Genomic DNA, 22,810 nt, shown 5'->3' with positions numbered 1-22,810 from the left:
CTCAAATAAATTGATCAAGCTTTTCACCAATCGGACTTAAGCTACTCCTTAAGTACTTACGAAGCTACTTTTCGATCACAATTTATTTGCTCAAAGGTAAAAGACAATAATATTGAAGAGATGAGTTTGGAGAGATGCAAACGCTATTTAGAGTGGTTCGGCACAATCCTTGTCCTACGTCCACTTTCTTTCTCAATCGCAATTGAGAAGTTCCACTATTGCCAAGCTTCAAGGTGCTCGCGCAAAACCTTTTACAATCCGAGTCCTTAGTTTCTAACACCTCACGGTATATGATCACCACTCGTATACTAACCCACTCCAGTTAGAGATACCTTCTCTAAGATTTGCCTTGAGTACTTAGTATACCTCTTTGGTATCCTCACCGACTATAGTGTTTATAACTCTTGACTCAACCTTGGAGATCACACTCCAATTTACAAAGTGTACAAGAAAACAATTCTCAAAGAATTGTTGAGATGAAATGAGTACTCTCTAGAAGAGTGTATGATTACAAGTTTAGCACTATTGAACCAATTGATATTGCTCTCTCAAATTGTGTATTATAACACCTTAAAAAAATGTGTAGAATGAAAGAATATGAACAAGATAGTTTGCAAATACTCAAGTATATGAAATAAGGCTTCAATCCATCTATTTATAGACTCCCCAAACCTTAGAAACGTTGGGGAGTTAGTGGGATGGAGCCTTTTTGTCAAAACTAGCCGTTTTTTTTATGTTTTTGAATCATTTGCATCGATGCATAACACTTTGCATCGATGCAAATGTGTCTTTGAAGCTGAAATTTGAATTTTCAGCTAGGTTGCATCGATGCAAACATCTTTGCATCGATGCAACAAGCCGTTGCATGCTTTGCATCGATGCAAGATGAGTGTGCATCGATGCAAACCTTAAAGAATGGCTTAAAATCACTTCAAAATACTTAGGATTGATCTCAAACTTGTTGGAGTCAATTCCTATGCTTTTGTACCTTTGAAAACAAGTTTTAAACCATTTGGCTAGCATCGAATTGCAAGATGTGCATATGATATGATAATCAAAACATTTTGTGAGTGTGTGTTGAGAGATTTAGCAATTGGTTCTTAACAAGAAGTTACCTAAGTCCTAAGACACTATACTTGTCTTCAAATGTTGTGGACTTGAGTTTCTTGTTGTTGTTGTGTTGCTTTCAACTCTTCATTCCTCAACGTTGAATGTTGGTTGATCTTTCAACATGCTTGTTCATTCAAGTTGTTTGTTGGTTTGTCATTCATCAAAACCTACGAATACAAACTTCGCATACAAGCAACATGATTTACAGAACAAGTAATACCTCAAGTGAGTAAAGGTCGATCTCACGAGAACTGTTGGATTGAGCAGGCAGCAGTTATCTTGCTGGACTTAGTCAGGCAAAAAGTAAAGAAAATTGTAGTTGTTGTAGGCGCATAAAACAAGAAAGTAAAGAAAAGCAATTAAAGATTGAAAAAGTGAGAATATATGGAAGTAGTTAAGGGTTCGGAGAAGCTTATCTTTCTGGATTAATACTTCTTACTGACTATTTTAACAATGAATGATTCATTACATGACAAACTATAAATGATTAAACCCCAATTCCGTGGCAATTTCATCTTCTTTGATTCTCATCAAAAGCCGGGGTCAGTGGTTGTTCGATTCAAACGAGGGTGAAGCTCAGCATTCTAGTTTAGCGCCACAAAAACTTTAATTACCCAAAACTGACAGGATTTCATGTCACATATCCCAATTAGTCGTAGGTAACACTCAGTTTAAAAGGAGTGTTTTCAAGTTGTAGCTCAAGCGACCTTGGTCAGAGTATCACAAAGAGCTCATGTTGAATCAGGGGTCATACTTCTTTCCACCCCAGATTCATAGGATTAAGAACAAAAAAAAACACCTTAGAATTGAATAAAATATTAATTAAAAGAAAAGAGTAATAATATTAATCTATAGGAATAAGCAGAGCTCCTAACCTTAACCAAGAGGTTTAGTTACTCATGCTTTACAGAGAAAACAGAGAAGAAGATGTAAAGTAATGTGTCTGATGATGATGTAATCCTAAGTGATCTCCCCTTTAGATAGTAAATACTAACCCTAAAAAGATGTTAATTTAATTTAATAATTACAAAAACAAAATAAGAAAAGCCTAAGGAGTGCTAAAATACACTTTGGGACCCACTTGGTGAGTGTTTAGGCAGATGCCTCGCGTTCAACTCAGGTTCTAGGCGTTCAACTTGGAGAGAGGGGTGAATGCGCTGGCTTCTAATCCCTGGCTGGTGTTGAACCCCAGTTTTGGTCGTTAAAATTGGGAGGTTGGTCCTTCTTGGGCGTTAAATGCCCAAGCTTGGCATTTAATGCATGTTTTGGAAATAATTATATAAAAAAACTATAAACTATTATATATTGCTGGAAAGCTCTAGAAGTTAGATTTTCAACGCCATTAAGACCGTGTCAATTGGATCTCTATAGCATAAGATATGCTCATTCGAATGAACGGAGGTCAGGATTGATAGCATCTGCTATCCTTTCTTTGTCTCTAAACAAGATTCTGCCAAACTCGCCCAAAATTTACCTAAAATCATAAAAATAATACAAAAACTTAAAGTGGCATCTAAAGATGAATTTTGCACTAAAACATGGTAAAAATTAATAAAATCTAACTAAAAATAACTAGAAAATGCTATGAAAAAGGGTATAAGATGCTCACATATTAGTATTCCCATTATTTCAATTGAAGCACACTGAAGTAGTGGGAGAGGAAGAAAGCAAAGATGTAACGCTCACCTCCAAAACTTTAATCTTCCGTAACTTTCAACATGGAGCTCCGATTGACGAGCTTTCAATGGCCACGAGTTCGCCTTGGAATTCTCTAAAAACCCCATCAAACAATTTGGTAAGGAAATCTCAATTTCACACCCAGTTCTTGCTTCCCCAGTTTCAAAAACTTTGAGTAAATATGTTGAGATTTTGTTGAATTTTGGTGTTTAGGATCAAATTAGCTTTGTGAACTTGTTGGGTCTTGTCCCAAATGTCTATTGCTATGGTAAGGATTCTCTAAATTCCCTGAACTAAAATTCTTTCACCATGCATTCAGACATGAAGAGTGGAAACAGACCATGAATAAAGAGCTCAAGGCCTTGGAGGCAAACAACACTTAGCAATTAGTTCATCTACCACCCAACAAACACTCAATTAGATGTAAATGGGTATACAAAGCCAAACTCAAAGTTGATGGCATTCTAGACAGACATAAAGCTCGCTTAGTTGTGAAATGATAAACACAACAAGTTGGGATTGACTTTAAAGACACATTTAGCCCCATTGCAAAAGATTTCTACAATGAGAGTACTATTAGGCCTAGCTATTACCAAGAACTAGAATCTTTTGCAATTGGACATTAACAATGCATTCTTAACTTGTGAGTTATTCGAAGAAGTACATATGGAAGTACCGCTTGGACATCCACTGAGAAATTAAGGATTGGTATGCAAATTAACCAAATCCTTATACGGTTTAAGACAAGCCTCATGCTGATGGTTCAATAAATTCTGTGCAACATCAATTTAGCATGGTTTCAAACAATGCAAGAGTGACTATTCATTGTTTGTCTTCGGTGAAGGAACCACAGCGACATTCCTCTTAGTCTATGTTGATGATATCATCATAGTTGGACCAGATAATACCATGATCAAGAGAGTTGAAGACAAGCCCAGCACAGTTTTTAAGCTTAAGTTTCTTGGGGATCTAAAATTCTTTCTTGAATTAGAGCTTGCAAAATCTAGCGAAGGTATCTTCTTCTCTCAGTGCAAATGTGCATTATCCTTGGTGGGTTACAAGCTTGCTCCTTCTCCAATGGATGTTAATTCTAAACTACGTGCCTCTGAAGGAGAGATATTAGCTGATCCTTCTACTTATCGCAAACTCATAGGAAGGCTAATGTACCTCATAATATCCAAACTAGACATCACATTTGCAGTCACAAAATTAGCTCAATTCATGGCTGATCCTCGTGTGCCCCAACTCAACGCTGTACACCATATCCTTCGCTACCTCAAAGCAGCTCCTAGCCAAGGCATCTTATTCTCAACAATAAATAAATTCAATCTCTCAGTCTATGCTGATGCGGATTGGAAAAATTGTTTAGATACAAGGAGATCAACTATTGGATATTGTGCTTTCCTTGGAGATTTACTGATTTCATGGAAAAACAACAAGCAAACAGCAGTTTCAAGAAGCTCTACTAAGGTAGAATACAAAGCTGTTGCAAATGTAGCATGAGAAATTGTGTGGTTGATTGGGTTACTCAGGTTTTTGGGCATTCACATTGATTTAGCTATGTTGTTCTGTGACTACATCTCAGTAATCCGCATGGCAACCAATCCTGTCTTACATGAGTGATCTAAACACATCGAAATAGACTATCATTTCATTCGAAAAAAAGGTGGTAGTGAAACCATTAAACTAGTGCACATCCCTAGCAAGTATCAATTGTGTAGACATGCTCACAAAGGCACTTCCTCCTCAATTTCGATTCCTTATGACCAAACCAGACATATACGACATATATGCTCCACTTTGAGGGGAGATATTAGCATATAGATAGCATATTTATTATGTATTCCAAAGTACTCTCTCTACTCTTATATATATATATATCATGTACATATCAGAATCTCTAATCTCATTTTTTCTAAATTTATTTTTTTTTATAAAATTCTCTCTTCTAACATTTGCTTTGCAGGGTTTTAGTTTTTGACGAGGGAGGAAAATCAGACGATGGCTGAAAGGGAACACTGAAAATCATCAAAGTTGAATAAGGGTAATTTTAAAAAGACATGTTATTAAAGTTTCAGTCATTGTCTTTAGAAATTTTCGTTCCTGTGTTCCTATTTTCTCGAGAGGTATTAAAAAGATGAAAATTGCATCTTCAAATAATTTTAATTTCTGATTGTCAACAACAATACTTAATCTCAGTATCAGTATCTCAAAATAAATGCAGTATCAGTATCTCAAAATAAATGCAATCGATTTTTCGAGATTCGATTTGAAAGAAAGAGGAGAGTAAAACAAGTTTAGCATGTAGATAATAAGATGACTCACAAAAATAAAAAATTAAATAAATAGATAGATTATGAGTTTATGATTTCAATGTTTATTTAGTTTGGTTCTTAACACGGTTTAGTGAGTGCAATTTACCTATGACCGGCCTTCATTTTGTAAATAAAAAGAATTGGGAGTGAAAATTCTTAACAATTATTTATACAATCTCTTCAAGAATAGCTACCAATTTGCAAAAGAAATTTTTAACAAGTGGTCTTTCTGCCTTTTTTTTTTTTTTGAGAACCTCATCAATGAGGCTAGCCAACCCAACCTCATTGAGTATTCCGTGCAAAAATTGGAAGTTACAAATTTTCACAGTTGAATTACCTTTTTTATTCTCTTTAAAAATTTTTAACAATTATTTCTCTTTATATTCCCTATATATATATATATATATATATATATATATCAAAGAGGCTCAAATTCAAAAACTGTTTAAAAAAGGAAGATCTAATTCTACTTGAACTACGATTCAACTAGATTATCTAACTTTTCTATGTTTTTTATTTATTTATTTTTGAGATTTCTTTCCTTTTTATTTCTTTCAAGTATGCTGGTAGCTCAATTAAGTAGAGAAACCTGAAACAGCATCGAAATTGAGGTAATGCAAATTTCAAAACAAAAAGATTACTCCATCCATTCCACAATATCTATCTCGCCTCAAAACTTGGAATTAAAATCAACAAATCTGAATGCGTAGTTAAGATATTGTAGGAGGTGGCTGAAAATCTAAACCAATTCTTAATTATTTGGAACACAGCCAAGAAAAGGGAAAAAATATGACAGACAGGTCTCTATAAACAGTTAACTTTGTTACCGCATATCCTGAGCAATGTTCTCCATTCACAACTATAATTAGATGAAATTCCTATAACTTCTACGTACAAAATCTTATTCTAAGCAAAGGAAGGTGCTGAGAAGTGACAAGGTGAAATGAGAAAAGAAAAAAAGAATGAAAATTCTATGGAAAAAAGGCTGTTGGCCATTTTTTTTCAAGCTTCCACCCCAAAAAGGTAGTAGCATATGCTTTTTATGTCATCCACTGTTGAAACTACTAAGAAGTAAATTTCGTGTGTTAAATACAATGACTAGTCTCTTAGACAACCAAAGTCAACAAATTACTATATATAATTTATATACCCGAATGTGACTTGATATCTTGTTGGTGGGTGGGTATAAACACCAGTCGACCAATTCTACAGTCAAAACTGTCAAGCTGGGCGTGGTAATAAAAAGCTAAACCCGGAGTTTTCCCGTATAAGTGGCGGTGGATCTATATCAGAGATATCTATTTGTTCCATTGACTTTGAAATGTCATCAACAGAAAATGGAATGCTGCAAAATAGATTGAAATGGTTAACATTCCATATAATTTCACGGTTAGATGTGCAAAAGGACGAGTTAACAACTAGAAGCCTGTCAAACTAGTCCTTATTTTAACTTTTACATATCACTTAGTATGAAACAACTTTGGCATAAAACAATATTGTATACATAAAATGGGTTCGTTTCAAAATGAGTTTTACCTAATGAATGTGTGGTTAAGACTTATGAGCTAAGTAGTTTATATAGCAGCATGGCAAATTTATCTAGATTGTGTCTGTAAAATTTGGGGAAGGCCTCATGAACATGAATCATGAAACCTATTCATCCAGTGTGTTTATTTTATTTTTATTTTTTTTATTTTTTTTTTTTTGCGAGAAGTATTTCTTAAATCCATAAAAGAAGGTTAACCCACTTTTTCTTTCTATCTCTCTCCGCTTCTTTTTCATTCTTTCTCTCTTCGTACTTTCTTTCTCTCTGACCCACTTTTATGGGTTCACTACCTATCAATACTCTTTTTTCCCGGGAACATGTACAAGACAATTTATTAAAGAAAGAAATAATTAATGTGCAGTCAGGGATCACGGGATTGCTGTTGGAAACAGTCCTGTTTCGCAGGTTTATTTCAGTTTTCTATTTGATTGGCATGCAGCATAGCTTAAAGTAAGAACCATTTGGTAGGAGTACCAAAATGTGAGTAAAACAACTACTAGTGACAGTTTTAACACAGAAGGAAAACCGAAACAATCATATCAGGTACCTTGAATCATCATCCAACAGGAAAGAATTACTAACTGCATTATTTGAATCTTCAGTCATCAACACTCTCATATTGGATATGACCTGGAAAAAACATTAATAAGGAAGAGTCTCATGCATAGACAACTTTAAACATAGTTAGCAACGAACTTACTTCAGGTGACACACTATGCGTGCCATATTTGTCATCCCAATACATGGTGCTAATCCGATATAACTGCTGTATACTGAGGACCTGTAAATAGGGAACTGAGAATGGTAACTGTTCTGGCAAGTGAGAAGCGTAACTATTCTGGAAAGTTAACCTTCTGACAAAGAATATCTTGCACTTACTGGGCACAGGTCATGACTTATTTCATCCAGTGTCTTCTTCGGTTTTTGATGTATAACCTAAATTGAGGTCAGGAAAGATTAGTTTACCTAATTTTCCAATCTGACCATCAAAAAAAGCACCATGCTCATGACATGTAACCAAGAATAGATAAGGCATATACCAGAAATCCAATGGCTTGTCTAATATGTTTGAGCTCATCCCAAGCGGAACCTGCATACTGCAATTTTTTTGTGGTGGGGTTTGGACACAAGGATGTGAGGTTAGTACATGTCTTTTACTTTATTAGTAATGGAGAACGATAATATCATAAAATTAATGCACCTCATCCGTTGCCTTATAACACCAATGCTCTAGTTCAGCCAAACCAGCTTTTACATATTCTCCATTACTAAATGAGCAACACTCTCGTCTAAGAAGAAGACTGTAGTGAAAAAAAATGAATATGTAAAACAATAAAAAAGAGAACTCCATTCACAAAGTAGAGACGAACCAGGAAAACAGAGGAGAAGAACAAACTGACCTATTGAATAGTTGTACATTGATGAAAGAAAAAATTTGCGTGAACACCTTACGAACCAAAAATGGTGGAACCTGCCGGGTTAGAAGTGGGAGTGTTCAGAGAACATAAGAACACTAAACAAATGCAAATATAGCAACTTACCAAAGAAGCAAAAGGCAGTGATAATAGCAATAACAATAACAATAAGAATAAGATAGATACATAAATATATAAATCTCTCTGTCATTCACTCTTAAATTTCTGTAAACCTCCCAAATTAATTTTTTCTCAAAATCTCGCCTAATTAAAAAATAAAATGAAGAATATATGCAAGCTATTTAATTTTGTAGAATTTCAAGAGAATCATGCGGTTTTGTTATAACAATAATGCATATGTAAGTAGTATAAAGAGAAACAGAGAATGATGTCAGAGATTTTACTAACATGATTTGCTTTCAATGTATTTAAAAAGTTCCCTAGGCTCTTAACGATCCCCTGCCAATGAGCAATCAAAGCTCGCTGGGCTTCAGTGTTTGCAACAGAACGTGACGATCCCTTAACCAAGCTTGCTCTGGATGTTCTTGGTGCCTACAGCATCACAGTCAGTGTCATTTATAACAAGCATCCACAATAAATCAGTTACTAGAGTACTGAAGGAATTGTCATACCTGAATGCACAATCCAAGCAAGGGAGAAATTTCTTTCTTCAAGTTATCACGAATCATTCCATATATCTTTTCCACATATGCTGTAAGCTGCTGTTTGAAAAGCAAAGCTGGGTACTTGGCTTCAACTTGTCTTAATGTATCTACTCCTCTACTTGAACTACCATTAATTAAGGACAGATTGACTCCTGCTGGACTTCCACGGAAACTCTGACAAAGAGTATACTTATCTTAGAAATGAAAGCTTTACTATGGAAATTTTTAGTTTAAAATGAAGTTGTGTTTACCTGAGTCATCCTCCCAAATAGGGTTGCTGATTGAGAACGACGGCGTTGTGGAGCCATTCCAGCAGCACCACTTGCCTTGAGTGTGCGTTGGAGTAACAAGAGAAGTGTCGAGGCATTGGATAACCAGTAAGCTAAGACATCATTATTATCCTGGGTCTAAAGTACAAATGGAAATATTTTAGTTAATTGAGTTGAAAGTGACAAAGCAACAATAAGAGAACACAAGCATCTGAAAGTTGCACTTTATACACCTCAATTGCATGGCCAATAGTCTGGATGATTCTATCGAAAACGCTAGTGCGCTCAACTTCAAATGATCTCCAATGCAAGAGGCACTTATATATGATACAGGCAGCAATTGGTCTGTTTCCAGCAAATCCTAGATGTTGTGCAATGCATCTAATGAGTAATTCTTGATTCTCTTGTTGTTTCTCATTTAGTGACTTCTGTGGTTTATCATCCACTTCAGAGGATTCCCTCAGGTTCATTGATGGGCTAGTTTGAAGTTCCTGATTAGTCTATCAGGAGACATAGAAACAAATCAAGTCCATACATACATACACATAACCTAAAGATGAACATTTAAAATGGATTTAGTTACCACTTGTGGCTTCCCCTCCACTGCAATACTATTATGAGCACTTTCAGCAGCCCTCTCTCTCTGTCGATAGAAAAAAATAAAAAATAAAAAATAAAAAAAAAACTTTTTCAAACAACCATCAAGGTTTATATTCTTTTCATGCTTAAAAGTCCATTATGAAGAGAACCTGGGCAAGTGAGCTCTGGCGTCTATGAAGGAACTTAGTCGATACAGCTTGTTGACGCAGAACCTGATTCTCTGATTCTACATTATTAATCTTCTCTTCTAGCCTGATCATATATTATAAGATTTCAGTCAACCAGTTAAGTGAATGAGGTGCATGACATCTATTGTGAAGATGAAACTTGGAATTAACCAAAGATTCGTGTGAGATGTGAATATAAGAAAAGATAAATTTCTGACCACTTTAGTCCATGATATTATTGAACTTTTCAAAATAAATTCTCCACAGGGATTTTGGTCTTTGGAAATCAAATGTAAAAAAGTTGCAACATGGCTTGTTTCGATGATTTGTTTATTTACCCCTTCAATGATTCTTGGAGTTGACGAACCTTCTTCTCTGTGTCTTCTAACTTTTTACCTCTTTCTTCACTGCTAGCTTGGGCTTCATTATATTTTTGTTCAAAGTCATTAGATTTCTGTTTCTCTGACTCGAGTGACGTCTGTGTGAAGAAAAAGCCAAGGCAATCATTTAAATATGATAAGCTGCTAAGTGCTGACAAAAAGATAACAACATCAGCATACAGAGACTGTGCCCCTTATTAATTCAGGGATTTGTCTTTGACACACATAAATTGTGTCAGAGACACTATGCCCAAGGCTTTTTTTTTAATTCTTCGTTATGGAAAAAGGAAGAATCGTTAAGATAAAAAGAAGGCATATACAAATATATAGGAGGATAAGACAGCCCCTTTACAAGAACAAGATCAAACAAGAAATCCATGGCCAAGTGATTACTAATTAAACCTTGATCCTCACCAACCTCATCAAAGATACCTAAGAAAATCTTTTTCAGCAAAAGTTGAAGTGTACTTGTACATTTTATGCACTTAAAGTTGAAAGGGCTGTTTGGTGAAGGAGAGACTTCATTGGGTGTCAGCTTATATCAACTATGAATACCTTTGTACTGTATTATTTCAGAAATCAGCAGGAGGAAAACATTTCATTTGACATCCCATTGTATCCAGGATCTATAAAGAGAGAAAGCATCTTATATTTACTATATCATATCATAGAATTCCGAAAATATCTGATGAAGTGCATGACTTAGCTCTGTTTGCAATCTACATGACATCAATTAATATATGATGTCTAGAACAAAATAATTACTATTAAAATAGCATCTTTAATGTAAACCTAAGAGTTATGTAAACCTGTCTAAGAATTATGTATCCCATGTCTAATTGACATATATATTGTCACAATCTTTGATGTTAAAGGAAAGAGTATACACAGAAAGATATGCATCATTGAAAACAAGGGATCATATCCAATAAGACTGAATTTTCTTACCTTTAGGCTCTCAATTTCTGCCGTCAGTGCGTCAATCTTCTGTGTATCTTCAACGATAACCTGTTTCTCTTGAATAACAGGAACTGCTTCTATACTAATTTTCTTTGCATTCTCACGCTCCTTGGAAAGCAGAGCATTGGTCTCCTCAAATTTGCTCTGCATCTCCTGCAATTGATTCTGCAGTTTTGCTATCTCTTGAGATTTGGATTCTTCTAGATTCGTCTGCACATGATTCCACATATTTAGTTTAGAGCTTGCGAATGAAGTAAATGTTTAGGAACTACTAAGGTTGGTCTTTTGCACTTCCTTTATTTTCCATTAGTGTAAAAGTGTTATTTCAACATGCACAATTGTCTAAGTGATCAAAAAACATAACAGTCATCCAAGTCGTATTTATCTGCAAAATATATATCTCACCCTTAATCCTTTTTCTAGCTGGAGACGCCAAGTGAGTTCCTCCACACGTTTCTCAAGCTTATCCTTCGCTTCTTGAAGTGCACCAGTTTCTCTTGCAGCCTAAAGAAAGTGGAACAGGACATCAAGTTAGGCAAGAAAAAGATATCAATAAACAGGAAAATAATAAAAAATGATGTTTATTTGACTTGAATATTACAGAATGAGTCTTGTAGAAGTGGCTTAATTCATTACAAGAAGGTGGAGTCAGATTTGGATCCCATCCTTCGCAAAACCAGCAAAAAGAAATTGAAAATTACAAATATAGAGAAATATAGTTGCAAGGCTTTCATTTCAGAGTCAAAATAGTTATCCTTAAGGATTGTGTCTGTTTCACTTTTTTAATAATAAATGTAGGATAATATTTGAAGAAATACAAAAAAAAATGACAGAAAGAGAACAAATATATTTCTAGTTCTAAAAGCTTAAGTCTAAAGTTAAAGAAATTTCAATTTTGAAGATCCTAAGAATTTGTTTTCCCCCTTAGGTTGTTTTATATTTCAGGTACGGTTTAGATTTTAATAGTTTAAATGTAAGCACGATTGCTATACCAAACTATGGCAATGCCTAATCCATGTAACCAACCCACCTAAGACAAGGTGTAGCTGTTTGTTTTCATGTTTTACACTTCATTACAATAGAGTGATCATGACAATGATACAGAAGAATAATAATACAGGTTGGATAAACCTGCTTAATATGAAGCATCATTTTGCAGTTAAACATTTAGTCATTTACTAAAACATTTAGTCACATGTTCCTGAAGGTTCTACGTCTTGATGGAATCTCTAAAACCAGTTATATAAGAATCATGGCAAACCTAGTAATTTACCATTTTTAGTTTCCTAAGTTCTCTTCTGGCTACACGTCCCCTCCATCTGCATTGTGTAACTATGGTCCCTTTCTTGAGCCTCTTATAATATAATGCAGCTTTGTGGCACCGCCACCGAGCCTGCAATTTTTTCAGAGAACAGATTTAAAAATTGCATATTGATTGCCCAAGTTGATGATCTAAATCAAATTGAACTTGACTAAAACCTGAATAATAATGGAGGCTTTGGTCTGCTTCCTAAATCTGAACTCCTTGCGAGCAGCTGTTGCCCTTAAAGCTGTTTGAACTGTCAATGCTGACATATGAAGTTTCTTGTAGGCTCTCCGAGCTTGATATCTGCGTGTGTTCTTTTGGATTTTCACAGCAGCAGCCTCCTTTCTCATGTTTTCATATAGTTTGCATGCAAGTCTTCCTACAAATAATATATTATACATAGTAAATATATATAGATAAAGGAGATTGACCAAGCAATGTAAAAGGATTGCATTTAACCTAACAAATTAGTAAGGTTATTTCACCTCTCCACTGAGACTGCAGATATATGGTCTTCTTTCGAAGCGCAAGATAATGATTACGTGCTTGATGAGTTCTTATGCGCCGCTGGATACTTTTTGCTGCATTACTGAGTACTTGAGCTCTACGTGCATCTAGTTCAGCCATCTGACCTGCTCTTAGAAATACCTTTGTCTTTCCAATCTATAACATTTGGCGGCCAATCAAACGAACTTTGTGATCATACGAGAGAGGAATGTATTATACAAAGAAGCATTTTCTAAAACCATTCTGGATTTATTTGACATTAGACAATGAGAATTGACATAGGAAGAGGTTGAAGGTGCATGAATTATAGTTGGAGCTAAGTCCAAGATCTTTATGATAGTATAGAGAAATATTTTAAGATACCTGATATCCACTAAGCCCCATCTTTTCCAGAATCTTTTGGCAAGCAGTCTTTTCATCATAGCTGCTCATAAGTGAAACAAACTGACAATTAGCACAAAACCTAAGTTTGGTACAAAAATACTTTAACACCTCAAGCAACAAATTTCTACCACCTCACATAAAAAGCATGCTTAAAAAAATACTCACTTTGCTTCTGTGGCCTCTGGAGCAAGAAGGCCAAATCTGTTCACAAATTCAAAAAAAGCGCGGCGAGTAGGATAGCCAGCACAACTGATTCTGATTGCCTCTAAAACACCCTATAGTGGCAAGGGTTAGGGATAGCAGAATGGTTGAAAACATAAAGAACTATATATATCATTTACATAAATATCATCCAAAGATGAAATGAAAACAAAAGTAACATTATACTCACACCACAGCGAAGTTGTTGCATAATGTTGGCATTCTCAAAAATAGCAGGCTTCAAGAGGTTATTTGGTTTCACACATCTGATGTAATGGGGTTCTGTAGAATTTAATGTGTCCATTAGACTTTGTAGTTGTAGCTGCACCATTTAGAATATTGTTAGCTTCCAGATAATAGGAAAGTGGTCTATTTTTCATAAGCATGGGCTTGTACATATATATATTGTGATTATTGAACCAAAGACTAGAAAACATGATACCTTAAAACGAGAACCAATTGAAGAAAATTTGGAAGATTTTGATGTCTCTTCTGGAAGTGGTGGAAAAAGGCCAGCTACAAAAGGACATTTGGAAGCACTCAACAAATCTTGATGTTCAGGAACCACATAATCCTTGTTTTTGTCTAGAAATTGATCAGACTGGTATAAAACCTGCAGAATTTTTTGAGGGAAAAAACAACTAAACAAATATGTCATATTTTCAGCAGCTAATGTTATAAGAATTAAGTCATACCTCCCCAGCATAGTGAGCAATCGTGAAATCTGTTCGAGACAATTTTGGCTTAATAAAGCGCCTGTGGTTCTTAAATGTTTGATAAAGCTTGTTTGCAAAAGTTTCATGCGTAGACTTTGGAAACATGCTGAAAGACAAGAAAGGCAGGGAAAAATTAAGAATTAAGTAAGTAGATTGTGTATGTTATGCAAGAAGGAGCAGTAGCATCAAAGCAGCCAGAGAAAGTCTGGATCTAGCAAGCTATTAAGGAAGTAGTTCATGTCCAGTTTTACTAACCAAAAAAGTTAAAGTTAAAATCATCTAATAACCAATGAAAAAGAAGTTCTTCATAGGAAAAATTAACAATGTTTTACCAAGCTTCATCTAGGAGAGCAATGATTCCTCCAGGTTTCTGCAGAAGAAAAACGATGTTAAAAAAATAAAATAAAATAAAAAGGATGGGAGAGAAAGGATAAACCAAAGGAAAGGAAAAGCTGAACTGGTGACTAACTTCTTCATTATAGTCAAATTAAATTATGGACTCTGGGATAAACTACAATAGTATAATTAAAAAGGAAGCATTGTAAATATCATCATCAAGCATATCAAAAGCATGAGCTTTGTATTCATATAATTCCAGAACATACATGTTGAATGCTTTCACACCCAGAACAAACAAAGAAACCTCAGTTGGTTAAACAAAGTGGGATAGGAGAAACAAAACCTTTTCAATAAGGTCTAAAACATCTTGGTTATCAACAAATTCAATGTAGCTCCAATTAATTTGCTCCTTTGTATATTCTTCTTGTTCCATTTTAAAAACGTGCTGAAATCCATCATCGAAATCATATTAAATATAGGAATAACATTTACAAGAAAACTTGAAGTGCAGTGTAGCCTGAGACATTGCCTGATTGAAATGCTGTTGCAACTTCTCATTTGTGAAATTAATGCAAAACTGTTCAAAACTGCAGAGGATAACAGGTTGATAGTAAGTTAAAAAGGACTGAATTCCAGAGGTGTTTTCTTTCAACATCACTAATCAGTACAATATTTGGAAATACATAACATGTACATGAAGGCATGCCTATTCTCCAAAACTATATATTACCTGTTAGTTTTAAAACTTTCAAAACCATATATGTCAAGGACTCCAATCAAAGTTTTAGAATTGGGGTCTTGTCCAATTGAACTATTAATCTTGTCCACCAACCTGTTAAACACATAAATACATCATGAATCAAAATCAGAACCCCATATCATTATCCTCAGTATCTAAGTTACTAAACACTATATAGGTCATATTTGTCCATTTTCAGTATTATACCAGTCGAACAGCCGAGAATAAATTGTTTTTGCCAGTCCATCTCTACTCACTGTTGCACTTTGGGGATCAAGGCTCCGTTTTATAACTTCTTCAGGGGTGATCATGACACGCTTACATAATGCATCTTGCAAAGCATTGGCATCACACCTGATTTGAAATTTGAGAATCATCTTAAAGGTAATTAAAAATCATATCGAGGGAGGAAGTAATAATACAACATCCATACATTAGAAGCTCAGCAGTAGTTTGAAGGTGGAATTTGGCTTTGTCATCTTTCGGAACTGATGAGTCAACTTCTTTTCCTTTGGTAAAGTCAATATTACCAAGATGGAGAATTGAAGCAACAACTCTAAAAATGGCTTCCTGAGAAATAGGTAACAGAGGAAAGCACAAACTTAAGAAGCTAATTATCCTATATGCTAGAAAGAAAGAAGCCAATTCACACTCATGAAACAAAATACCTGATCCTTTTGGCTGATTCCAACAATATCCATAGCTCTACGGGTGGCAAGAAACTCACGAGCATCACTTACGTCAGCCAGTTCATAGCATTTTGACTGGTTAAGGTAGTGAAAAGTTTTAGGACTTCCTAATTTGTATCTCTCAATTTCCTGCCAGAAAAATTTCCAATGTGTTTATATGGTAAAAAGAATCAATAAGAAGCAGATTGCTTGACAGAAACATACCTCCTGTGGTGCAGCACAAAGAAGATAAAAGCAGTGATAGTTGCGTTCAGGATCATTAACTTGGCAAACCCGAGATCTCTCTAGAAGGTATGTTCTGATGGCTGCTCCTGAGATTCTTCCACTTTTATCAAATTGGATCTCCACAAATTTACCAAACCGACTGCACCATTAATACAAAAGAGAATTGGAAGCCAACCATTAGTAATAGCTTTAGAAGTTATCTATCACCTACCAGACTATGTTAGCAAAAATGCTTCTTTTTGAAAGAAGAATAAAAACGGCAGCCTGGTGCACGAGCATCCTACATTAACGCAGGCTCTAGGGAAGGGCTGCATACAAAAGGTGTAATATACGCAGCCTAACCTGATAATTACATCAGTGGCTGTTTTCATGGCTTGAACCCGTGACTTTGAGGTCACACGGAGACAACTCAACTGTTGCTCCAAGGCTCGCCTTCCTTTTGAAAGAATAATATGCAAAATAAAATCATTAACTATTCATTAACGTCAATTTACTCTTCACTTTTGGCCTTGTGACTAGAAATTAATTATGAATATGAAATGAAACAAAACCTACAATATAAGTACTTTAAAATATCAGACTAAGAAGGAGAATGAAACATAAGGAATCCTTGTTTGCCTGCATCTCAGAAGACTGACATAAAAGGTAAGTAATCAAGCAGACATTAATGGAGACTAAAACCAAAGTGTCCGTTATTATCCAGGTATAAGAAAGACTCACCTAGAATTGTTATTCCTGACAGTTTTTGCATTGCCAAATGCTTCTAGAACTGGATTTGACTGCATTCGGATTAGTTAGTATAGAAATCTCAAATAAGATCAGACGTTAGCAGCAAAAAGATAAGAATGAGAATAATGATCAAGTTTAAAAATGAGTGTTATGAATTAATCATACCTCAAGAACTTGTTGTTCAACTGTTCGGCCTTCAGTGCCAGCCCTACCACCTAGATAAGCAAGGAATTGCATAAGCATTTTTGTGGTTTCAGTTTTGCCAGCTCCACTTTCCCCACTGACCAGAATTGAATTGCTTTTCCCTTCATTTATCATTGCCCTAATAAAAACAAAATATCCATTTTAATATTTCCTTCAATGATAGGAATGACATTTAGATAATAAGAAGCAATTTACTGCTTACCTATATGCAACATCAGCAACTGCAAATACATGAGGGCTTAATTCTCCAAATGGTGCTCCCTTGTATTGTTGCATCATGTGTGCACCATAGATATGTGGTAGTTTTTGGAATGGATTTATTGCAATCAGAATATTTCCAGTATATGTCTGTGATGGCAATCAAGAATATAGTTAACGACTTTTCCTATAACAAACATAGCTAAATCTTATAAAATTAAAGGTAGAAAGCCTTACATATATTTCATTCAATTCATATCTAGCTTTCAAGTTCTGCAGGACTCCAGGTTCATGTAAATAGGACAACTTAGTCATATCATCCACTCCACCAGGAGGAGCTTCCATATCTTTGGGATATATTTTTGATAAATTTGCAACCACCTTGTAATAGCCAAAATAGAAGTAAGCCAATAATTCAGATGTAATGTTTTACTTAACTAAGTTATGAAATATTTTGTCATTTCCATTTAGCAGTATCGGTATGAGAAAACATGAATGCTGCCCCAAGAAACGCATTAAAATGCCTCCAGATGTACGAAAATAATTATAACAGATCTGCCGAATTTTCTTAGAATTTAGTTAGTGAAGAAATGACAGGAATGCAACAGAAACACTCAATAATATATTTTGAAAATCATAAATAAGAGTTGAAATCAAGAGTTGTTCATTACATGCTTATTGGTGTTCGAATTTTGTGAAATCTAGTATAGATCATAGACTTTTGTGACTACAGTTGGATTGATAAAATATATATCCAATGAAGAGTTATAATATATCCAATATAGTATACACCGGTATATATATATATATATATATATATATATATATATATATATATATATAACACAAAGGAAAAACGGAAGGAAGAAAAGAATGTGCAGAGTACAAACCTTTTTTCCATTGGTAGTTTCAATTTCAGCATCCTTTCCGGTGATTTTTGATACCTGTCCATCAATCCAACAGATATCTGGATCTTCAATCCAGACATGAGAACCCACAATAATATTCACTGGAGTCCCCTGCACATGGACGTACAAATTCATCATTTCTGTTAAATAAAACAGTTTATTTAAGAGTTCAGTAAGGTTAAGTAACTGTTTTCATATTATCCTGCTTGCCAGAAAAGACAACAAAAGTCTTGTTCATATTTGTACCATAATGGCATCCAGAAGAACTATAAATTACAAAATGAACTAATATGCGTGCTGTAAGTTCCATTGCTTGATCCTCCAGCACTGCTGCCTAAGTTCCACACCTTGATCACCGAAGATTGATCATTTTGCTTCTAAAACCATCTCCAATCATTTCCCCCGACACTCTTCCACAATTGCAAACAATACGCAATGAATTGATCATGGAGAACCACTGTATCCAAATACAAAGATTCCTTGAACTTTTTAAGCTTAGTTTTGCAATTTGCATTGCAACAAAAAACTGAAAGAAACCAGTTCATGAAAGACTTCTTTCTTGATCAGCCAGTTCATAGTTCCATTCGATCATTGCCATTTCCATTCACATAATCATTTCCACCTCCAAAGCACGAAAGAGAATCGTTCTCATTCTTATCATATCTTATTCCGTGTTTGGATTAGCTTATTATAAGTCACCTTACAATAAAAAAAAAGACCTTTTGAATATAACTCTGATAAGAACGATTATTCCCCAAAACACAATACGTGACAAACAAGACATACAACAATTTAAAAAAAAAACAATAATAATAAACTTTAATTAAAAATTGTAATGGCAACTGCTACAGAATAACAGAAGGAAAGAAATGAAGAACGAAACCGAGAAGTGCATTACGCGAGGAACAAAAGCACATTACGAAAACTGACAACTAGAGAACGCACCATTATTTGAGGTCTTGAATCGGAGATGCTGCGAGAAGCGCGTTGTTGTTCATGAAGAGAAACCAAGCAAGCGAACAATGAGCGATTGATCGAATCGCATCAGTTTTGTTTTTTTGCTTCTTCTTTTTTTAGGTGTGAAACGGAAACGTGTTATGAGTGTCGGAAGAAGTGAAGAAGAAGAAGAAGAAAGAGAAACGGCATGGTTTTTTGGTGGAGAAAGTGAAATTGAAATGTGAGAGTGAGAGAGTGAAAGGAGAGAGAAAGAGGAAGAAAGAGTGGATCGAGTGGCTGTGAGCGACATTGTTGATTCAACAACGGAGAGAGAGAGGAGCTGTAACTTCGGCACCTTCTTCTTTCGCGCCAACTCGTGGCTACCACTAATCATCATTCATCAACTTCTCTCTCTGTCTCTCCAACTATGTCAATGATAATTAATAAACACTCCGGGGGAGTGCCTGCCAATATTATTACCCACATATATTATCCGTCAATATATTAATATTAATAAAATATTTTGTTTCCATTAACAAACATACGATACGAGGGCTCAATTTTTAGTAATGGGTGCAAGTTATGTATTCCCTGATATTGTATCCTGTATTACCCTGATATGGAGCAATATTTTAAAAAAATGTGAAAATTCAGGTGAAGTCGCCTTTACGTAAAATTGATATTTGAGAGTCGTTAGATGAAAATTTAGTCAAATCAATTAAATCATCTAACAGCTCTCAGATATTAATTTCACGCACTTGGTTTCCACCTTTAAAAAATTATAATTCAACAAATCATATCCAACAATTTGTTCATTGGCAACATGCAAAGAGAAAGAGTAATGGAATGGTCCAATTTGTTTTACGTCCGAAAATTGAAGTTTCGGGGAATAAACATTGGATGATCCAATTTCTGGGTTTTTTTTTTTTTAATTAAGAGTTTGTAAAGGCTAATTTTTGTTATGTGGATTAAATATATGTATAATATGTTATTATTGAAAGTCTAAGTATTTTTTTATATGGAATTATTTTTTTTTAATTAATCAAATCGGATAGTAAAATATATTTGAAGAGGTAAAATAAACTATAAATTGAAGGATCTTATTTTAAATTTAATTTTTTTTATTTTAAAAACAAAAATCCGAGAATCTGATTTTGATGATAAAGTTTTTTTAATTTTCAAAAACAAAAATGGCACAATTGATTTGTCATTCCTTTCAAGAAAGTTAAACAACATTGGTGATACTACTCAAATACAACAAAGAAAAAATAATAAGCGGATTGCAAATTGTTAGGTGATGAAAAAATCAAGTTGTGATGTTGATGGTTTGATGAACTAAAAGGGATTAAGAGATGGAGAAAAATAAGTTCAAAAAATGAAAAATCTCTTAAAAAATATCTATTGAGTTATTACACTTTATATACTATATACTCGTTATATACTCCCACTAAAAAAAGTTACAACAAACAAGCCTACATATGTTATTGATAAAAAAAATTAATCTAGGTAACACCCTGACATTAGGATTTTTGCTAGTAAAGAATTTTGTAAAAATATAGTCGCGTTGTGAGTATAGATTCTAAACCAACAGAAAATCCCTTCGTACAAACGTTTTGGTTGTCACAAGTAACAAAACCCAATAAATTTATAAACCGAAGTATTCAAACCTCAGGTTGTCTTCTCAAGGAATTGCAGGGAAGTATGATTTATTATTGGTTATGGAAAAAACATTGTTTGGGTTTGAAAAAGGTTTTAAGCAAGAGAAATAGATTGCAAGAATTAATAAATTAATAACTAATAAAACTCTTGGCAAGGTATGAAAATTAGAAGTCTTATCCCAGTTATCCTTTTCAATTGTGATGAGAATTGGATTTTTCTCCCACTAAGTTAACCTCTAACTATGAAAGTAAGTCAAGTGGATGGAATAAGTTTGGTTCTTCAGGTCCTAGTCTTTCCTTGAAAAAGGCTAGAGTTAGTGGAACTCGAGTTAATTCTTGAAGAATTTCAATTTTCAGTTGACAATGAGTTTGACAACTCAAGAGTTACCAATTAATCAATTAGAGCCAAGAATATAAAAAGATAAATTCAAATCATAAATATCCGGAATATCTCAAATTATATTGAATGAAGATGTCAATTCTAACATGGATAATATTCATAAGCCAATTGGGCAACATAAATCAAACACAAATAAAAGCTTCAGAGTAAACAAAAACAGAAGAGAAACATAAACTATTGAACCTGGTATAAAGAAACAATCCTGATCCTAATAGAAATCCTAATCCTAAATCTTAAGAGAGAGGAGAGAACTTCTCTCTCTAAAAACTACATCTAAAACCTAAAATTGAATTATGATCTGATATAAATTCCCTCCTTGAGTCTCTGTATGTTTCCTGACTTTAATTTGTGTTTCTAGGCCAAAAACTGGGTTGAAATGCGGCCTAGAATCTCTGCTAGCGACTTTTGTAATTCTGCAGAACGCGCACGTCACGCGGCTGCGTCGACCACGCAATCGCGTCACTCAGCGTTTTTCGTACCACGCGTGTGCGTCGTCCACGCATTCGCATCATTCGTGCAGCTTCCAGTCCGCGCAGTCGCGTCAGGCACACAAACGCGTCACTCTGATTTCTTCCATTTTGCGCGGTCACGTGAGCCATGCGACCGCGTGACTTCTTGCTGGTCATCTCCTCAATTCCTTGTGTTCCTTCCATTTTCGCACGCTTCCTCTTCATTATCTAAGCCATTCCTACCCTTATGAAGTCTGAAACACTTAACACAGAGATCAAGGCATCGAATGGTAATAAGAGAGGATTAAGATTAGCTAAATTAAGACCAAGGAAGCATGTTTTCAATCATAGAACTAAACTAGGACGGAATTGTAAAATCATGCAAATCATATGAATAAGTGGGTGAAAAGCTTGATAAAACCACTCAATTAAATACAATATAAACCATAAAATAGTGGTTTATCAACCTCCCCACACTTAATCATTAGCATGTCCTCATGCTAAGCTCAAGGAGACAAAATAAATGAGTAAGGAAAAGCAGGACTCATGCAATGCAACCTATGAATGTGAACACAACTACATGCTAAAATGATTCTATCTACTTGGTGAGAAAGTAAATAAATCCTTCAAGAATAAATATGAACTGGATTTCACTAATTCAAATCACAAAATACAATATAAATAACTTTCAAGAAGAAGATAGCTCATGAAAGCAGGAAACATATAATCAAGCATTGAACCCTCACTGGTAGTGTATATCACTCTAATCTCTCAAGTGTCTAGGGTCAATCACTCTATTCTTCTCTAATCATGCTTTCTAAACTTCGTTCTTCATCTAACCCATCAACAAATATTTAGTATACCCATGCACATATCATGAGGTCTTTTCAAGGTTGTAATGGGGTCCAAGGCAAGGGTAAAGATATATGTATGGCTAAGTGAGCTATAAATTGAATCTTTGAGTAACATGAGCTATCACCTAACATACATATATTCTATATAATTTCTAAAGTCATGCCTAGCTACCCATAATTCCCACTTTTATATCACATAGTCATGTGTCAACTTTTCTTTTGATTTGTGTCACATATGCATTGATCTTTTATTAGCTTAACATT

General features: G+C 34.7%; 2 protein-coding genes across 3 annotated transcripts; one reads left to right on the top strand and one right to left on the bottom strand.

The window, feature by feature from the left end:
- Positions 1 to 3,040: 3,040 nt before the first annotated feature.
- On the top strand, positions 3,041 to 4,290 carry LOC112709162 (uncharacterized mitochondrial protein AtMg00810-like). Its single transcript, XM_025761057.1, has 2 exons — positions 3,041 to 3,055; positions 3,580 to 4,290. The coding sequence occupies exons 1-2, from the start codon at positions 3,041 to 3,043 to the stop codon at positions 4,288 to 4,290; spliced, it is 726 nt and encodes a 241-aa protein (XP_025616842.1).
- A 1,615-nt stretch (positions 4,291 to 5,905) lies between these two features.
- On the bottom strand, positions 5,906 to 19,735 carry LOC112710977 (myosin-11). 2 transcript variants are annotated; one of them, XM_025763481.3, is made up of 38 exons: positions 19,195 to 19,735; positions 18,232 to 18,360; positions 17,579 to 17,722; positions 17,346 to 17,491; positions 17,105 to 17,261; positions 16,931 to 16,989; positions 16,190 to 16,349; positions 15,965 to 16,114; positions 15,730 to 15,866; positions 15,504 to 15,650; positions 15,288 to 15,389; positions 15,087 to 15,144; positions 14,901 to 15,002; positions 14,551 to 14,588; positions 14,198 to 14,324; positions 13,945 to 14,115; positions 13,693 to 13,824; positions 13,467 to 13,576; positions 13,281 to 13,341; positions 12,896 to 13,073; positions 12,584 to 12,789; positions 12,378 to 12,497; positions 11,510 to 11,608; positions 11,093 to 11,314; positions 10,103 to 10,242; positions 9,747 to 9,849; positions 9,581 to 9,640; positions 9,231 to 9,497; positions 8,980 to 9,135; positions 8,696 to 8,902; positions 8,472 to 8,615; positions 8,049 to 8,119; positions 7,850 to 7,949; positions 7,689 to 7,745; positions 7,528 to 7,584; positions 7,349 to 7,429; positions 7,196 to 7,278; positions 5,906 to 6,447 (listed from the first exon to the last, which is right to left on the bottom strand). In XM_025763481.3, exons 1-38 carry the CDS (start codon positions 19,195 to 19,197, stop codon positions 6,324 to 6,326), a joined length of 4,608 nt encoding a protein of 1,535 aa, XP_025619266.2. In that variant the 5' UTR covers positions 19,198 to 19,735; the 3' UTR covers positions 5,906 to 6,323. The 2 variants fall into 2 exon arrangements, 1 of the variants encoding a protein (XP_025619266.2); XR_011865764.1 differs by lacking the exons at positions 17,579 to 17,722; positions 18,232 to 18,360; positions 19,195 to 19,735 and having other exon boundaries at positions 7,349 to 7,443; positions 17,346 to 17,505.
- Between the last annotated feature and the right edge of the window lie 3,075 nt (positions 19,736 to 22,810).

Source organism: Arachis hypogaea, chromosome 9 (genome assembly GCF_003086295.3).
Source record: "Arachis hypogaea cultivar Tifrunner chromosome 9, arahy.Tifrunner.gnm2.J5K5, whole genome shotgun sequence".
Lineage (NCBI taxonomy): Eukaryota > Viridiplantae > Streptophyta > Magnoliopsida > Fabales > Fabaceae > Arachis > Arachis hypogaea.
The sequence above is the reverse complement of the archived record's forward strand: the minus strand, read 5'-3'. Positions and strand labels throughout refer to the sequence as shown.

Coding starts and splice junctions, on each gene's coding strand:
- LOC112710977 (XM_025763481.3), bottom strand. Junction 15,867..15,964: donor GAATCAGCCAAAAGGATCAG/GTATTTTGTTTC, acceptor CCTATTTCTCAG/GAAGCCATTTTTAGAGTTGT. Junction 7,585..7,688: donor GACAAGCCATTGGATTTCTG/GTATATGCCTTA, acceptor ACCTCAATTTAG/GTTATACATCAAAAACCGAA.